Source organism: Oncorhynchus masou, unplaced genomic scaffold (assembly GCF_036934945.1).
Source record: "Oncorhynchus masou masou isolate Uvic2021 unplaced genomic scaffold, UVic_Omas_1.1 unplaced_scaffold_3033, whole genome shotgun sequence".
NCBI lineage: Eukaryota > Metazoa > Chordata > Actinopteri > Salmoniformes > Salmonidae > Oncorhynchus > Oncorhynchus masou.
In genome coordinates this window covers 3,666-23,485 of record NW_027009452.1, presented here as the reverse complement: position 1 = coordinate 23,485, position 19,820 = coordinate 3,666, and the positions used below count along the sequence as shown (strand labels likewise).

The 19,820-nt window shown below is 42.4% G+C and overlaps 1 protein-coding gene across 2 annotated transcripts; it reads right to left on the bottom strand.

The window, feature by feature from the left end:
- Nucleotides 1-2,805: 2,805 nt before the first annotated feature.
- LOC135534115 (T-cell ecto-ADP-ribosyltransferase 1-like) lies at nucleotides 2,806-6,682 on the bottom strand. 2 transcript variants are annotated; one of them, XM_064961250.1, is made up of 4 exons: nucleotides 6,385-6,680; nucleotides 5,634-5,689; nucleotides 5,460-5,542; nucleotides 2,806-4,875 (listed from the first exon to the last, which is right to left on the bottom strand). In XM_064961250.1, the coding sequence occupies exons 1-4, from the start codon at nucleotides 6,654-6,656 to the stop codon at nucleotides 4,093-4,095; spliced, it is 1,194 nt and encodes a 397-aa protein (XP_064817322.1). In that variant the 5' UTR covers nucleotides 6,657-6,680; the 3' UTR covers nucleotides 2,806-4,092. The 2 variants fall into 2 exon arrangements, with proteins under 2 accessions (XP_064817322.1, XP_064817323.1); XM_064961251.1 differs by lacking the exon at nucleotides 5,634-5,689 and having other exon boundaries at nucleotides 6,385-6,682.
- Between the last annotated feature and the right edge of the window lie 13,138 nt (nucleotides 6,683-19,820).

The window sequence follows — 19,820 nt, the reverse complement described above, 5'->3', positions numbered from 1 at the left end:
GAAGCTCGTTTGGAGGTTTGTTAACACAGTGTCCAAAGAAGGGCCAGATGTATACAGAATGGTGTCGTCTGAGTAGAGGTGGATGAATGAATCACCCGCAGCAAGAGCGACATCATTGATTTATACAGAGAAAAGAGTCCGCCCGAGAATTGAACCCTGTCGTACCCCCATAGAGACTGCCAGAGGTCCGGACAACAGGCTCTGACACACTGAACTCTATACATACATACATTTAAGTCATTTGGCAGACGCTCTTATCCAGAGCGACTTACAAATTGGTGAATTCACCTTATGACATCCAGTGGAACAGCCACTTTACAATAGTGCATCTAAATCATTTAATGGGGGGGGGGGTGAGAAGGATTACTTTATCCTATCCTAGGTATTCCTTAAAGAGGTGGGGTTTCAGGTGTCTCTGGAAGGTGGTGATAGATGGGTTTAGTTATTTGTTCTAATACACTCTAGGTAGATGGGTTTAGTTGTGTGTTCTAATACAGTCTATGAAAGAGTGTGTTAGTTATGTTTTCTAAAACAGTCCAGATAGATGGGTTTCGTTATTTGTTCTAATACACTCTAGGTAGATGGGTTTAGTTATGTGTTCTAATACAGTCTATGAAAGAGTGTGTTAGTTATGTTTTCTAAAACAGTCCAGATAGATGGGTTTAGTTATTTGTTCTAATACAGTCTAGGTAGATGGGTTTAGTTATGTGTTCTAATACACTCTAGGTAGATGGGTTTAGTTATGTGTTCTAATACAGTCTAGGTAGATGGGTTTAGTTATGTGTTCTAATACACTCTAGGTAGATGGGTTTAGTTATGTGTTTTAATACACTCTAGGTAGATGGGTTTAGTTATGTGTTCTAATACACTCTAGGTAGATGGGTTTAGTTATGTGTTCTAATACACTCTAGGTAGATGGGTTTAGTTATGTGTTCTAATACAGTCTAGGTAGATGGGTTTAGTTATGTGTTCTAATACACTCTAGGTAGATGGGTTTAGTTATGTGTTCTAATACAGTCTAGGTAGATGGATTTGGGTTAGTTATCTTTATTCCTATACACTCTAGGTAGAGGTGTTTGAGTTAGTTATCTGTGTTCTAATACAGTCTAGATAGATGTGATTAGTTATGTTTCTAAAACAGTCTAGATAGATGGGTTTAGTTGTGTGTTCTAATACAGTCTAGGAAAGATGGTGTTTGTTCTGTTTTCTAAAACAGTCCAGATAGATGGGTTTAGTTATTTGTTCTAATACATTCCAGGTAGATGGGTTTAGTTATGTGTTCAAATACAGTCCAGGTAGATGGGTTTAGTTATGTGTTCAAATACAGTCTAGGAAAGAGGATGTTTGTTCTGTTTTCTAAAACAGTCCAGATAGATGGGTTTAGTTATTTGTTCTAATACAGTCCAGGTAGATGGGTTTAGTTATGTGTTCTAATACAGTCTAGAAAGAGGATGTTTGTTCTGTTTTCTAAAACAGTCCAGATAGATGGGTTTAGTTATTTGTTCTAATACAGTCTAGGTTGATGTGTTTAGTTATGTGTTCTAATACACTTTAGGTAGATGGATTTGGGTTAGTTATCTTTATTCCTATACAGTCTAGGTAGATGTGTTTAGTTATGTGTTCTAATACAGTCTAGATAGATGGGTTTAGTTATGTGTTCTAATACAGTCTAGATAGATGGGTTTAGTTATGTGTTCTAATACAGTCTAGGTAGATGTGTTTAGTTATGTGTTCTAATACAGTCTAGGTAGATGTGTTTAGTTATGTGTTCTAATACAGTCTAGATAGATGGGTTTAGTTATGTGTTCTAATACACTCTAGGTAGATGGGTTTAGTTATGTGTTCTAATACACTCTAGGTAGATGTGTTTAGTTATGTGTTCTAATACAGTCTAGGTAGATGTGTTTAGTTATGTGTTCTAATACAGTCTAGATAGATGGGTTTAGTTATGTGTTCTAATACAGTCTAGGTAGATGTGTTTAGTTATGTGTTCTAATACAGTCTAGGTAGATGTGTTTAGTTATGTGTTCTAATACAGTCTAGATAGATGGGTTTAGTTATGTGTTCTAATACAGTCAAGGTAGATGGGTTTAGTTGTGTGTTCTAATACTGTCTAGGTAGATGGTATTAGTTGTGTTCTAATACAGTCTAGGTAGATGAATTTAGTTATGTGTTCTAATACAGTCTACATAGATGGGTTTAGTTGTGTGTTCTAATGCTGTCTAGGTAGCTGTGTTCCAACACAGTCTAGGTAGCTGGGTTTGGATTAGTTATCTTTTTTCAAATATAGTGAAGGTAGATGGGTTTGGGTGAGTTATTTGTGCACATACAGTAGTGTGCCCTTCAAACCACAAACACTAAAGCCCCCGGCACACACAAACACACAAGTACACACAATAGAATATAATAGAATATCTTTATTGTCCATTTAAATATTTCATGAAATATTATTAATTTGATAACATGTGGAATGATACCAGTCATCAGTCAATCATCAGAGTGATTTCTGACTTCTTTTTATATCTTTCCCACTAACAAGGTAACTTTTGTGATCTTCCACCTTCAGAAACCCCCTGCTATCAAGGCTGAGGCTGTCTTGAAGGTGTGACACAGTCATCATCAGGCTGAGTTCAGTGCAAACAGTTGTCAAAAGAACCCGTTTAGTCAGTAGGTAGTTATGACAGTTAACCTATGAATAGACAGTAGATGTTATGACAGTTCACTGCCACCCTATGACCTCTGTTGTCTCTGCTAGTCAACATGGTGGCTGCTGAAAGCTTCTTGGTAACTGAGTCCCTCCCCATCTCTCATCCAACCCCACTAATGAGGTAGGCTACGTTCCAGGCTGACTACATTGAAGTTGCCTGCCAGATCTCACAACTCCTGGATAGATGTGGAACATTAATTTATCAGCTAACCACATCATATGCTATAGCAATCTGATGCCCAACTGCACAGTCAATGAAGCTTCAGGTTACCTGTGTCTATATCATTGAATCTTTCCTTAAATCTAAATATATTTGTAGTTCATTCTAATTATGACCTAAGAACAGACACATTTTCTTGAAGTGAGATGAAATTCATATCTTTATAATTGATGTACAGGTAGTGGATACATAGGACATGTCATTTAATCATGCTTATTTTTTTTATTTATTTAACAAAAGCTGGAGTGCACATGCTGAAAATATAATCAAATTACAAATCATATTACATTTTTTATTTCACAAAAATAATCGTATTCTTAATCTGAGGAAGTAATGCGGGTTTAACCATTTAACAGGATCGTTACACCTGAGAGCTGAGAAAGATACATTTGTTTCAGATGACTTCCCGTTGTACATTGGTGATGGGATGATCAGTAATATACAGAACATAATTAAAGAGTGTTATGTTGCCTGTAGCAGCTGTTCTGTTGATTGTAAAACATAAAAATAACTGCTTTTCTGATTTATTTTGGCACCAATTTGCAGTTCAATTCTTCCAAACTACAGTGGCCACTAATGTGTAGATGACTTCACACCACAGGTTATTCTCTGGTGACGTCCTCTGGATGTTGGTCCCTGTGAATACCTCATTGGGAGGAATTAAGACTTCTCTCTGTCCTGTAAATACAGAGTAATGTGATATGTCAGCTCCAAAACATGTGGTGATCTCAAAGCAGGACGTCGCTCCAAATGAATCTCTGCCTATTTTCTTGCCTATAGTGCTCAAAGTGAAGGTACCGAAACTGATATTTTGTACTGATCAAAATACACTTTGGTTCCAGTGCTGAGCGATTAGTGCTTTTTGAGGTTGGTTTGGTTTCAGTTTGACATGAAAAATAGTTGTATTATTTTTTAAACAATACACTATGCGTTATGTAGGTTGAATGATGTAACACATAATAAAACTATTAGTAAAAGTCCCATGATGGTAGTGACTAAGCATTACTTGTTATCACTTAATAAGTTTTAAACAACATTTATTCACATTACTTTAATGAAATATTTCTGTTACATTGGTTTAATTTTATGACTTCAGTAGGTCATTCCATGTCATCATCTCATCTCTATAGAGCTGTTGCCTATACTGTCTGACAAAATCACTATTTTACTGTTGTAAATATATGAACACTATTGTGACAATGAACACAGTTAGTAGCTTCATGTAGCAGTAGCCTGTATCTATTGCTTTACAATTCAGGTCACTCTTCCATTTCCCAGTGCTCTTTAGAGTGTACACGACTTTACACCACAGGTTACTGACTGCTGACTTTGTCTGGATGTTGGTCACTTTGAATACCTCATAGGGAGGAATCAAAACTTCCCCCTCGTTTGCATATGCAGAGTAATATGTCAAGTTAACACCAAAACATGTGTTGATCTCAAAGCAGGATGTGTCTCCAAAATCGTATAAAGTCTTATGTAAAGAACTTGAGGCAAAATAACCAAAGCGCATTTCTTTGTTGACAACATCCTGATCAAAAGTTACATTGGTTCTAAGGTAGGTGGTCCAACATGTTGTTTGACTTTGTTTGAGAATCTGCATGGCGTCAGTCAGATAGAAGTGCAGGGAATGGTACTGGAATGATGTTCCATACCCATAACTGCCTTGTCTAACTGCTTTGTTGAAGTCTATGTAGATGGATTCAGAAGGAGGTTGGGGTTTGTTATTTGTGTACAAATACATAGAGACGGAATGCACTTTCTGCAGACCATCTGTTGGAATGGATGCATGTTTCTCTGCCATGTCCCAGGCTCTTCTGAAGTTAGTGGTGGTGTTTTTCTCATGTGGGAGGTAGTCGTCATCCACCCTCTTGAAGGCTTCGTCTCTGCAGCCATCGTATTTGTCATCAACTGAATCAGGTGCCATGTCCAGTGGGAACATCTTGTTCTGTAACAGTAACATTCTTTAGTGTCATTCTCCTGATTCAGACCTAACAGGTTCCTACTTGGGTGATGAGTTGTTTATCAGTCCCGTATTGGATGCAGTTTCCTGTTTGTGAGGCTAAATGTGAGGAAAACGAGTATTAAGTCTTGTGTGTCGGTCTGTTGTTTTATGTCAATGTGCACAATGAAAGTACAACATAAAGCCACCGCCCAAGTCCTGAAGCAGGATGCCGAAGATATGATCCACAATAGTTTTTCCTGTATAGCTCAGGGTGTAGTCAAAACAACATGAAGACTATTCACAGGCATTGCCCATAACATTTAAGGAGTCTCTTTTCTTGTTAGAAACAACAGTAGTGGGACACTATCTTCTCTTCTTATGTCTCCTTAACAGGAGGACATGTTCAACTGTTTTAGAAATGAACCCTGCTGGTGTTAAATGTAAGGTTCTATGAATGAATATTTTATTGGCTTTTCGTTTACTCAACTTGATTTCCTGATTTGAAATAATGTATTATAATCAGGGTAAATAAACTAAACTAGGTAAATTGAAATATTAAGTGTGAGGTTATATTTTTCTTAGTGTACCTGTTTCACCAGTCCAAAGTGAAGACAGAGAATCAACATCAAGACAAAGATTCTGTTTGTCTTCTTCTCAGTGCTCGTCACATCTAAAGATGAGAACAAAACCAGTGAAAGGATGATACGTTACAGATACATACACAACTGTTGTCATCATAAAACATTATTAAAACATCTCACCATCAATTAAGAGATATCCACCACCCATGTTGCAGAAGTTGTTGTTGACCTCAAATCTACAGCATGTTCAAAGTATAATCAAACATAAAAAATAATGATATTAACTCTTAATTTAACAACCCAACTGATACAACAACAATAAGTGATCCCTGTTCGTAAGACTGGAATAAAAGATCACATCCTGTCCAATGGAGAATCATCACCTGTACTCTGTACTACATCCTGTCAAATGGAGAATCATCACCTGTACTCTGTACTACATCCTGTCACATGGAGAATCATCACCTGTACTCTGTACTACATCCTGTCCAATGGAGAATCATCACCTGTACTCTGTACTACATCCTGTCACATGGAGAATCATCACCTGTACTCTGTACTACATCCTGTCCAATGGAGAATCATCACCTGTACTCTGTACTACATCCTGTCAAAGGGAGAATCATCACCTGTACTCTGTACTACATCCTGTCACATGGAGAATCATCACCTGTACTCTGTACTACATCCTGTCACATGGAGAATCATCACCTGTACTCTGTACTACATCCTGTCACATGGAGAATCATCACCTGTACTCTGTACTACTTCCTGTCAAAGGGAGAATCATCACCTGTACTCTGAACTACATCCTGTCACATGGAGAATCATCACCTGTACTCTGTACTACATCCTGTCACATGGAGAATCATCACCTGCACTCTGTACTACATCCTGGAAAGGAATGAATCAGATTGGAAAGGGGCCTTACCTGTTTGGTATCACAGCGGCTGACTGTGTAGTTAAAGCTGGAGTCCAGCCACTGCAGAGGTAGCAACTAATCCAACAACTATACTGTATATGTACAGTGATGTCTGTTTGCACAGATAAATACAGCTCACACTCTAACACACACACACACACACACACACACACACACACACACACACACACACACACACACACACACACACACACACACACACACACACACACACACACACACACACACACACTCTTTCTTTTGTCTCCATAACATAACATTCTGTCGTTCAGAATGTCAACACACTGGACACACCCAAACACGTATGCATATGAAGTGGATGTTAACAGTTGTCCCTGTGGGTGATTGTGTCATAACAGCAAACGCCTTGAGTAGGAGGATACATTGACACACAAACATATTTCCACAGATTCTGAAGTGGGGGTCAATGTTCTCTCAAGAATTCTGGAGAACAGAACAGAATGTTGGATGTCTGCATTCCAGCAAAGTTCAGCAAACATTCTGATGTGTTTGGATAAAATGGTTCCATTGTTGTACATCATACAGTGCTGCTGGTGCCGTGTAATCTAGTACTGTAAATCACTTTGGATAAAAGAGGTTGATAAAATTATTATGTTAATAACAGACTTCCGTTAAAAGGTAATCATGAAAAAACGACGTATTTTCACCTACAGTATCAGTCCTGATTCAACCACAGTGTGTAGAGTACAGTATGTAACAATACTGTATATCACCTACAGTATCAGTCCTGATTCAACCACAAGGTGTAGAGTACAGTATGTAACAATACTGTATATCACCTACAGTATCAGTCCTGATTCAATCACAGTGTGTAGAGTACAGTATGTAACAATACTGTATATCACCTACAGTATCAGTCCTGATTCAACCACAGTGTGTAGAGTACAGTATGTAACAATACTGTATATCACCTACAGTATCAGTCCTGATTCAATCACAGTGTGTAGAGTACAGTATGTAACAATACTGTATATCACCTACAGTATCAGTCCTGATTCAATCACAGTGTGTAGAGTACAGTATGTAACAATACTGTATATCACCTACAGTATCAGTCCTGATTCAACCACAGTGTGTAGAGTACAGTATGTAACAATACTGAATATCACCTAGTTAGAAGACATGTTTAACTTTCATGTGATACTATGCAAGAAGGTACTGTAAGATGTTGTGTTGTCATGATACAGCCGTGATTCTCCACTCTGTTCCTGATGTTGTGTTGTCAGGATACAGCCCTGATTCTCCACTCTGTTCCTGATGTTGTGTTGTCAGGATACAGCCGTGATTCTCCACTCTGTTCCTGATGTTGTGTTGTCCGGCTACAGCCATGATTCTCCACTCTGTTCCTGATGTTGTGTTGTCAGGATACAGCCCTGATTCTCCACTCTGTTCCTGATGTTGTGTTGTCAGGATACAGCCCTGATTCTCCACTCTGTTCCTGATGTTGTATTGTCAGGATACAGCCATGATTCTCCACTCTGTTCCTGATGTTGTGTTGTCAGGCTACAGCCATGATTCTCCACTCTGTTCCTGATGTTGTTGTCAGGCTACAGCCATGATTCTCCACTCTGTTCCTGATGTTGTGTTGTCAGGCTACAGCCATGATTCTCCACTCTGTTCCTGATGTTGTGTTGTCAGGCTACAGCCATGATTCTCCACTCTGTTCCTGATGTTGTGCTGTCAGGAGACAGCCATGATTCTCCACTCTGTTCCTGATGTTGTGTTGTCATTAAACAGCCATGATTCTCCACTCTGTTCCTGATGTTGTGTTGTCAGGATACAGCCATGATTCTCCACTCTGTTCCTGATGTTGTGTTGTCAGGCTACAGCCCTGATTCTCCACTCTGTTCCTGATATTGTCTTGTCAGGATACAGCCCTGATTCTCCACTCTGTTCCTGATGTTGTGTTGTCAGGCTACAGCCATGATTCTCCACTCTGTTCCTGATGTTGTGTTGTCAGGCTACAGCCATGATTCTCCACTCTGTTCCTGATGTTGTGTTGTCAGGCTACAGCCCTGATTCTCCACTCTGTTCCTGATATTGTCTTGTCAGGATACAGCCCTGATTCTCCACTCTGTTCCTGATATTGTCTTGTCAGGATACAGCCCTGATTCTCCACTCTGCTCCTGTAACTGGTAGTCTATTTGTGTATTTAATTGTATTTGACATTTATTTCTACAGGTTATTCTTGTTGGGATATATTTTAAAAGAGAGACCTGTTTTATCTTGTTCCAGGACTGTGTTGTTCCATGGTCTTTACGTGACAGTTAGTCTGGTTGAAGTGTCTGTCATCACCACCTCTTAGTAGACAGCAGATACCTCCATACCCAAACAACATGAAGTGTCTGTCATCACCACCTCTGAGAAGACAGCAGATACCTCCATACCCAAACAACATGAAGTGTCTGTCATCACCACCTCTGAGTAGACAGCAGATACCTCCATACCTAAACAACATGAAGTGTCTGTCATCACCACCTCTGAGAAGACAGCAGATACCTCCATACCCAAACAACATGAAGTGTCTGTCATCACCACCTCTGAGTAGACAGCAGATACCTCCATACATAAACAATATGAAGTGTCTGTCATCACCACATCTGAGTACACAGCAGATACCTCCATACCTAAACAACATGAAGTGTCTGTCATCACCACCTCTGAGTAGACAGCAGATACCTCCATACCAAAACATACAGATTGTATGAAGTATACAGCAGCTATGACTAACCTTCATTCACACGTTCATTATCTCTTCTTTCATACCTCTCTCTCTCTCCCTCCGTCCCTCTTTACAACTCTCTATCATCCCCCTCCTTCCCTCTCTCCCTCCCAGGATAATGGACATCACCCAGTCATCAGTGTTGTGTTTTGTCATCGACACCACAGGCAGTATGAGTGATGACATCACTGAGGCTAAGAGAGTGTCCTTCTCCATCATGGACAGTAAGAGAGGAACCCTGCAGGAACCTTCATCATACATCCTGGTCCCCTTCAACGACCCAGGTGGGTGTTAGCCTGGTCCCAGATCAGCAGTAACATACATCCTGGTCCCCTTCAATGACCCAGGTGGGTGTTAGCCTGTTCCCAGATCAGCAGTAACATACATCCTGGTCCCCTTCAACGACCCAGGTGGGTGTTAGCCTGGTCCCAGGTCAGCAGGAACATACATCCTGGTCCCCTTCAACGACCCAGGTGGGTGTTAGCCTGGTCCCAGATCAGCAGGAACATACATCCTGGTCCCCTTCAACGACCCAGGTGGGTGTTAGCCTGGTCCCAGATCAGCAGTAACATACATCCTGGTCCCCTTCAACGACCCAGGTGGGTGTTAGCCTGGTCCCAGATCAGCAGGAACATACATCCTGGTCCCCTTCAACGACCCAGGTGGGTGTTAGCCTGGTCCCAGATCAGCAGGAACATACATCCTGGTCCCCTTCAACGACCCAGGTGGGTGTTAGCCTGGTCCCAGATCAGCAGGAGCATACATCCTGGTCCCCTTCAACGACCCAGGTGGGTGTTAGCCTGGTCCCAGATCAGCAGTAACATACATCCTGGTCCCCTTCAACGACCCAGGTGGGTGTTAGCCTGGTCCCAGATCAGCAGGAACATACATCCTGGTCCCCTTCAATGACCCAGGTGGGTGTTAGCCTGGTCCCAGATCAGCAGTAACATACATCCTGGTCCCCTTCAACGACCCAGGTGGGTGTTAGCCTGGTCCCAGATCAGCAGGAACATACATCCTGGTCCCCTTCAACGACCCAGGTGGGTGTTAGCCTGGTCCCAGATCAGCAGGAACATACATCCTGGTCCCCTTCAACGACCCAGGTGGGTGTTAGCCTGGTCCCAGATCAGCAGGAACATACATCCTGGTCCCCTTCAACGACCCAGGTGGGTGTTAGCCTGGTCCCAGATCAGCAGGAACATACATCCTGGTCCCCTTCAACGACCCAGTTGGGTGTTAGCCTGTTCCCAGATCAGCAGGAACATACATCCTGGTCCCCTTCAACGACCCAGGTGGGTGTTAGCCTGGTCCCAGATCAGCAGGAACATACATCCTGGTCCCCTTCAACGACCCAGGTGGGTGTTAGCCTGTTCCCAGATCAGCAGGAACATACATCCTGGTCCCCTTCAACGACCCAGGTGGGTGTTAGCCTGGTCCCAGATCAGCAGTAACATACATCCTGGTCCCCTTCAACGACCCAGGTGGGTGTTAGCCTGTTCCCAGATCAGCAGGAACATACATCCTGGTCCCCTTCAACGACCCAGGTGGGTGTTAGCCTGGTCCCAGATCAGCAGGAACATACATCCTGGTCCCATTCAACAACCCAGGTGGGTGTTAGCCTGGTCCCAGATCAGCAGGAACATACATCCTGGTCCCATTCAACAACCCAGGTGGGTGTTAGCCTGGTCCCAGATCAGCAGTAACATACATCCTGGTCCCCTTCAACAACCCAGGTGGGTGTTAGCCTGGTCCCAGATCAGCAGGAACATACATCCTGGTCCCATTCAACAACCCAGGTGGGTGTTAGCCTGGTCCCAGATCAGCAGGAACATACATCCTGGTCCCCTTCAACGACCCAGGTGGGTGTTAGCCTGGTCCCAGATCAGCAGGAACATACATCCTGGTCCCCTTCACAGACCCAGGTGGGTGTTAGCCTGTTCCCAGATCAGCAGTAACATACATCCTGGTCCCCTTCAACGACCCAGGTGGGTGTTAGCCTGGTCCCAGATCAGCAGGAACATACATCCTGGTCCCCTTCAACGACCCAGGTGGGTGTTAGCCTGGTCCCAGATCAGCAGTAACATACATCCTGGTCCCCTTCAACGACCCAGGTGGGTGTTAGCCTGGTCCCAGGTCAGCAGGAACATACATCCTGGTCCCATTCAATGACCCCGTTGGGTGTTAGCCTGGTCCCAGATCAGCAGGAACATACATCCTGGTCCCATTCAATGACCCAGTTGGGTGTTAGCCTGGTCCCAGATCTGTTAGTGCTGTCCAACTCCAACATTATTGTTACATCACATGACTAATGCTTCCCTGAAATTGGAGCCGAATAACTGTTTTAACCCAAAGTTCTTTTACTTGTGTGGAATATATTTTCACTTCTGATCAAATCTTACACAATCAGTCCTTTGAGGTGTGTGTGTGTGTGTGTGTGTGTGTGTGTGTGTGTGTGTGTGTGTGTGTGTGTTCAGGCGATGTCATGAGCCTCCCTACACTGGCTTCCTGTTAGGGCAAGGGCTGATTTCAAGGTTTTACTGCTAACCTACAATGCATTACATGGGCTTGCTACCTACCTATCTTTCCGATTTGGTCCTGCCGTACATACCTATACGTACGCTACGGTCACAAGAAGCAGGCCTCCTAATTGTCCCTAGAGTTTCTAAGCAAACAGCTGGAGGCATCGTTTCCTCTTATAGAGCTCCATTTGTATGGAATGGTCTGCCTACCCATGTGAGGAGACGCAGACTCGGTCTCAACCTTTAAGTCTTTATTGAAGACTGATCTCTTCAGTGGGTCCTATGATTGAGTGTCGTCTGGCCCAGGAGTGTGAGGGTGAAAGGAAAGGAGCAACGAACCGCCCTTGCTGTCTCTGCCTGGCCGGTTCCACTCTCTCAACTCTCAACTGTTCTACCTGCGGCTATGGAACCCTGACCTGTTCACTGTGATTACTATTATTTGACCAAGCTGGTAATTTATGAACATTTGAACATCTTGGCCATGTTCTGTTATAATCTCCACCCGGCACAGCCAGAAGAGGACTGGCCACCCCACATAGCCTGGTTCCTCTCTAGGTTTCTTCCTAAGTTTTGGCCTTTCTAGGGAGTTTTTCATAGCCACTGTGCTTCTACACCTGCATTGCTTGCTGTTTGGGGTTTTAGGCTGGGTTTCTGTACAGCACGTTGATATATCAGCTGATGTAAGAAGGGCAAAATAAATACATTTGATTTGATGAGCAAATGTTACTTTCACATTCCCAATATGAAGGCTGAATTTGAACGTCTGCATTTGAAATGTGGTTGCCTGTTTTAGTAACTCTGCCAGAGCTGGTTGGTTTGACTGAATATGTTATTTCCCATAGAGTTCCAGTACTTGATCCCAGTGTGGTCTGACTCTCTGTTGTGTGTGTTGTAATTCCCAGCTGGCCCTCACGGTGGCGCCACCCTCCTCTGAGATCTACGTGGTCACTGATGCTCCTGCTAAAAACAATGCACTGGAGCACACACACACGCACACATGCACGCACGCACGCACGCACGCACACACACACACACACACACACACACACACACACACACACACACACACACACACACACACACACACACACACACACACACACACACACACACACACACACACACACACACACACACACACACACACACACACACACACCGCTGGAGGCTGGTCTGAGATGCTATTGGAGGGCAGGTTCATTGTAATGGCTGGAATGGAATAAATGGAACAGTACCAAACACATTAAATATATGGAAACCCCATTACAACGAGCCCATCCTCCTATAGCTCCTCCCACCATCCTCCAATGACTGTCACCAGCCTCTTTGAGAGAACCAAGTCTGTGGTTGCTTGGGCTTTCACTACTGTGTATTTCTCTATCTTTCCTTTATCTTTCTCACTGTATCTCTCTCCCTCTCTCTCTCTTTATCTCTCTCGCTTGCTCTCTGCTTTTCAATGTATCTTCTTTCCATTCTCCCATATTTTCATTACTTTCTTACACATCCATCCTTTATTCTGTCATGAACATGTCTCTACCTCTCCTCCATCTTCCTCTCCTCTCCTCTCCTCTCCTCTCCTCTCCTCTCCTCTCCTCTCCTCTCCTCTCCTCTCCTCTCCTCTCCTCTCCTCTCCTCTCCTCTCCTCTCTCTAACTCCTCTCCACTTCTCTCTCCCCTCTCCTCTCTCAACCACTCCTTTCCTCCCTCTACCTCTCCTCTCCACTCTAGCGCTCCTATCCTATCAATTCAAATCAATTCAAGGGCTTCCTCTCCTCTTCTCTCCTCTCCTCACCTCTCTTCTCTCCTCACCTCTCTCCTCTCCTTTCTCCACCTCTCCACTCCTCTCTCTACCTCCTCTCTCTAACTCACCTCTCTCCACCTCTCCTCTCTCCACCTCTCCTCTCTCTACCTCTCCTCTCTACCTCTCTCCTCTCCCCTCTAACTCTGCCCTCTCTACCTCTCCTCTCCTCTCCTCTCCTCTCCCTACCTCTGACCTCTCTACCTCTGACCTCTCTACCTCTGACCTCTCTACCTCTGACCTCTCTACCTGTACCCTCTCTACCTCTCCTCTCTCTACTTCTCCTCTCTCTACCTCTCCTCTCCTGTCTCTACTTCTCCTCTACTCTCTCTACCTCTCCTCCTCTACCTCTCCTCTCTACCTTTCCTTTCCTCTCCTCTCTCTACCTCTCGTTTCCTCTCTCTTCCTCTCCTCTCTACCTTTCCTTTCCTCCCCTATCTCTATCCCTCCTCTCTACCTCTCGTTTCCTCTCTCTACCTTTCCTCTCTCTACAGCTCCTCTACTCTTTCTACCTCTCCTCTCCCTACTTCTCATTTACTCTCTCTGCCTCTACTGTCTCTACCTTTCCTCCTCGGGTACCTTCATGTTGAATGATAGCCTACGCTCCAGTTGCCGTTGTCATAGGCATTCTGTGGATGGAGTCAGGACATTGACATCAGACCATTGAGGTCACCAAGGAGGATCTGCCCCGGTCCATCAGCGTCATCGAGGACACCTCTCTTCAAGCACAGATATGGTACTGTCTTGACTTACAGGGTATTGACCAATGTCCTCCAGCTCAGTGGTCAAAGAGGGCTGTCCTCTAACAGGTAACAAAAAATCCCAGAAGTAACTTCCTCATGGCCCTGGTCGAGGTAAAGAGGTTTAAACCAAGGCCTTATAGTGTTAATACATGATCTTATGATAAGCTGTAAGGTCTCCTCTTCAGGAAACCTCTGTGTGTGTTAAAACCTGTTCTGAGTGTTGTGATCTTCAGACACTATCAGAAGGCTTCTATGTTCAGACTCCTCCTGTCTGGATCCCACCGTGGTTATCTGGTTTTCCGAGAAGAGAAGGCTGCCACAGACCTGATGAAACCAGCCCCCTGTCTGAAGATGCTTACACTTGTTCACCTTGTTATGACCCTGTACCTGTGATGAAAGGTTTTGGTCAAACCCACTTCTGATTTGTTTCTTGCTGATAAGAAGGTTTCTGCTGTCAGGGGAGGTTGGATTTATTATAATGTTGTTGTCAGGGAAAGTTACGTAAGGGGGATTGGGGAGGCTATATGAGTTACAGGATGTCTTAGACATTATGCAGAACCTGGGGAGAGCTATCATAAGCTGTTATACTACACTCTTTACCAACTTCTGCCTACAATTTTATTACTAAAGGAGTATTTTTTAATACTTAAACAAAGAGTCTGTGTTTCCTTTCCATTACTAATGTATGTTTGATAATTAAATAGACCTGATCATTTGTTGAAGAAATGGACCAACAAAGGCCTCGGGGTCAGGGGTAGAAGTCAACGGAACCCTGCAGTCGCTAGGCGGCACCGGTGGCGGCGACTTCCTGGATACCATGGCCAGAGTCCTGCAGTGGGAGTTTGTGGTGCGTCTGAGGGGAGAAGGCCATGCAGCCGAAAAGAGTCGGATTTTAAAACGTTGTTGCTATTGAACATGCCATACAAATAAAGGCATTCTAATTAGTACAGTGGGGCAAAAAGGTATTTAGTCAGCCACCAATTGTGCAAGTTCTCCCACTTAAAAAGATGAGAGAGGCCTGTAATTTTCATCATAGGTACACTTTAACTATGACAGACAAAATGAGAAAAGAAATACAGAAAATCACATTGTAGGATTTTTAATGAATTGATTTGCAAATTATAGTGGAAAATAAGTATTTGGTCACCTACAAACAAGCAAGATTTCCGGCTCTCACAGACCTGTAACTTCTTCTTTAAAAGGCTCCTCTGTCCTCCACTCGTTACCCACTGGGAATGTGATGAAAGAAACAAAAGCTGAAATAAATCATTCTGTCTACTATTATTCTGACTTTTCACATTCTTAAAATAAAGTGGTGATCCTAACTGACCTAAGACAGGGAATTTTTATTTGGATTAGATGTCAGGAAGTGAGTCTAAATGTGTTTGGCCAAGGTGTATGTAAACTCCCGACTTCAACTGCATATGTGATGATTGTGAGGTGCTACACAAATTTGACAGTCACAAGATGGGACTTCAAATAGGCCTATGGCACATCAAGGGGAACTGTAGCCTACTGTTTAGATGGGTTAAATAGAAACTGAAATCTGGACACTGACTGTATGTCTTTAATTTAGGGATCCCTTAACGCTCGGATCCCGTTAGCGGGATAGATTTGACAACATCCGGTGAAATTGCAGAGCCCCAAATTCAAACTGCAGAAACATAAATATTTAACATTCATATAAATACAAGTACATCAAAATGAAGCTTAACTTTTGTTAATCCAGCCACTGTGTCATATTTCAAAAAGGCTTTACGGCAAAAGCACACCATGTGATTATCTGAGGACAGCACCCCGCTTTCAATAACATGAAAACCATTTTTCAACCAGGCAGGTGCGACACAAAAGTCAGAAATATCGATATAATAAATAAAATAAATAATAAATGCCTTATCTTTGAAGATAATCTTTTTGCAATCCCAAATGTCTCAGTGACACAATGACTGGTCGTTTTGTTCGATAAATTCCTTCTTTATATCCCCCAAATTTCAATTTATTTGGCGCGTTTGATTCAGAAATACACCGGTTCCAACTCGCCCAACTTGACTACAAAGTATCTAATAAATTACCTGTAAACTTAGTCCAAACATTTCAAACAATGTTTCTAATCCAACCTCAGGTACCCTAAAATGTAAATAATCAATCCAATTTAAGACGGAATAAACCGTTTCCAATACTGGAGAAAAATAACGAGGTGCGTCCTCCTGTTCACAAGCACAAAAAGACTTGAGTTCATCTAAGTGACACATGGAAAGAATAGGACTACTTCTTCATTTCTCATAAGAAAAACATTCAACAATTTCTAAAGACTGTTGACATCTAGTGGAAGCCGTAGGAACTGCAATCTGGGCCCTAATAAATCAGGTTTCTCATAGAAATCCATTGGAAAACACAATGACCTAAAATAAAAAATTCCCTGGATGGATTGTGCTCGGGGTTTCGCCTGCCAAATCAGTTCTGTTATACTCACAGACATTATTTTAACAGTTCTAGAAACTTTAGAGTGTTTTCTATCCAATATTACCACCCATATGCATATCCTAGCCTCTGGGCCTGAGTAATAGGCCGTTTACTTTGGGCATGCTTTTTATCCGGACGTGAAAATACTGCCCCCTAGCCCAAAGAGGATTTATAACCTCTCATATAGCCGCAATATCAACCCCTGCAGAATTAAACACTTTTTGCAGTAAAATGATACACCACATGCAGGCAAAGCTTGGACTTGGGAACAGGAGTGGAGAAATATGATTTATTTATTTCTGCATTTTGACAGAATGCAATGCTCAGTTCGCTACTATCTGTAGAGGTGCTGTCTTCATACGTAAAAGCAACATAAAACCTGATCATATTTTAACCACATGAAATATGCATCAAAGCCAAACTAAAATCTCATCAGAAACACCTTGGTCGTTTCCACAGCTGTCTTTTTCCTTACAATCGGTCAAAATGATTTCATTTGGACATTTTGCACAACAATTATTTCAATTTATTTGTTGGGTTCTTGTATTTTCTCCACAGACCCTAAACATCTTTGCAAGGTGAAAGATGACAGAACTTCACCGATGTCACCTAGCATTCATTATATTGATCTTTTTCATTGTTCTGTTGATCAAGGGTTTATTTATTCTTCCAGGAAACATATACTTGTAATGACATAATAGATGCTACATGTATCTAATTATAGACAAGTTGTCTAACAAATAGCCTACCAAAATGTTGGAAATGATAAGCAGAAACATATCTAAATCAAGCTAAACAAAGTCATGCACCCCATGTCAAATAAATATTGAGTGTGGGGGTCAGATTTTCACCATATCACATACAGTCAGGCGGATGGGTTATTAGCCATTGTGGGCGGGTGTGGGTGCTCTATTTGTATACGAATAACAAACCCAGACCCAATTCCAAATCGATCTATGTGGACTTCAACAAAGCAGTTCAAGATTCTGCATATATATGACAACATTATTCAGGTACCATGCACTGCATTTCTACCTGACTGACGCCGTTCAGATTCTTAGAGAAAGACAAGAGACATGTAAGGAAACCTTTCACAGAACCAACAAGAAGTTTGATCGGAGTGTTCTCAACCAGGAGATCCGTTTCGGCACCTTCGCCTCAAGCACTTCAAGATCCGACTTTACCAACTTTGAGAATGTGTCTTGCTTTGAGATCCACACTTGCTTTGGTGTTGAGCTAACTTCTTACTCAGCCTTTCCTGAAGAGAGAGAAGCTTTAAGATTTTTGAAGTCACCAAAATCCAGACAAAGTCACCAGTGAATAACCTGTTGTGTGAAGTCATCTACACACTAAAGAGCAAGGGAACAGACAATGATCTGAATTGCAAATTGATTTTGAGTGGAGGAGAATCAAACATTATCAGAGCATTAGATACAGGCTATATAATACTCTAAATTATGTTGATAACTACTGTATATTACAGATCATTACCAACGTACGATTAGAAGTAGCCTGATCTGACACAGCTGCCCCTGTTACAATGAGGCTTGTACAAACTCAAACCCAGTCGCAGAGAAACACAGCAAGCAGAGGTAAGGGTAAATCCAGATATTTACTTAAAATCTAGGTAGAAACAAGGCATCAGTACCAGAGTGCGCTTAACAAAACATAAGACCTCAGCAATGCAGCAGGCCAACTGAGGAACCAAAATAGCCAGGCAACCAATGAACAGAAAATGTAATTTAACACAGGTGAAACTAATGAGAACAATCAGGGTAACCTGGGAACTAGAAAACAAGGCAAGGGTGCCCTCCAGCGGCAACCCAAGGAAACACACTCAAAATAACTCATGAACTGTGATAGCCCCAGCTTTACACTGTAAAGATCCTGGCTGTGTTCCAGGTCAGCTACATTGCAGACGCATGCCGAATCTCACGCCTGGATAGGCTTTTAACATATCAACTATCCACATAATTTAGCAATCTGATGCCCACTACGCTGTCGATGACGTGGCACACAACCATTTGTTGATAAAAAGCAACGTCTGCAATGTATTTGGCCTGAAATGCAACCCCTGTTAAGACTTGTTTACACCAGCATTGACTGCTACTGTATTAAAATTGTCGAGATTAAATGTCTTGGTCATGTGTAATAATTTCTTGACATTTGCTGCTGTCATGACGTTGGCCTGGGGGTTGGTTTATGACAGTCATAAATACCTCTTCCCCCCTTTTTCCTCTCTCTACGCTACTGATGTTACATTTGCAAACACCTTGGTTAACATAGAGATTCTGCGAACATCAGAAGGTGGAGGGAAATTAACTATATTCTGGTAATCCAACCAATTGAACCTATGCAGTGGTACTTAATGAATATGATGTCAGTTCGGTTGTCATCTGAGACATTCTCATCAATGACAAGATGGCATAAACTCTACAGTGGAAAGTCTGCACATTGTAGTTATCGGATTCACATGGAATTGTTGTTCAATTTAAACGTTTGAATATAAAATTATTGGTGAAGAGATTAAATATAATTTTAGCTTCCAAATGAGAGATGTGGGTTTTCATAAGGTTCTCCTCAATCAGCGGCCTGCCCCTGTGAAGGGACATGGGTTATAAAACTTTTCAAACATGCCCTACTCTCCCTTCCTATATAAAGCCTTGATGACAATATAACCTCCTGTTCCAAGGATGTGGGGACGGCAGTCCGATGTCAGAATGGTTCAGATAATAACTACAGAACGAAGCTAACATCTGCATGAGCTTTGGTTCTAGATAAGTATGAACTTTGAACTCTTATTCACTACAGAAGTGATACCTCCAAACTGTTGAGTTAGCATTGAGGGTTAGGAAGGAACAGACAGAGTATTCCCATCTATCACACAATATTACTACAACGTATCCAATTGACCACCAGAGACATTCTTCAAAGGACAAAGGACTCGGTTTGGCAACACGACCACCAACCTACCTGAACAGCATTTTCCTTTTCCAAATGGGCGGTAATTTGGAATGTATAAGATACTCTATTTACGATAGCACAGGTTCTTCCTTTGTCCCTCAGTCTTCCCGCTCTTTCACTCAAACCCAGCCCTTTTCTTTTGTGTAACCAGCTGTGAAATCTGTTCAGCCCACTAGGGACGTTTTCCTTTATGAC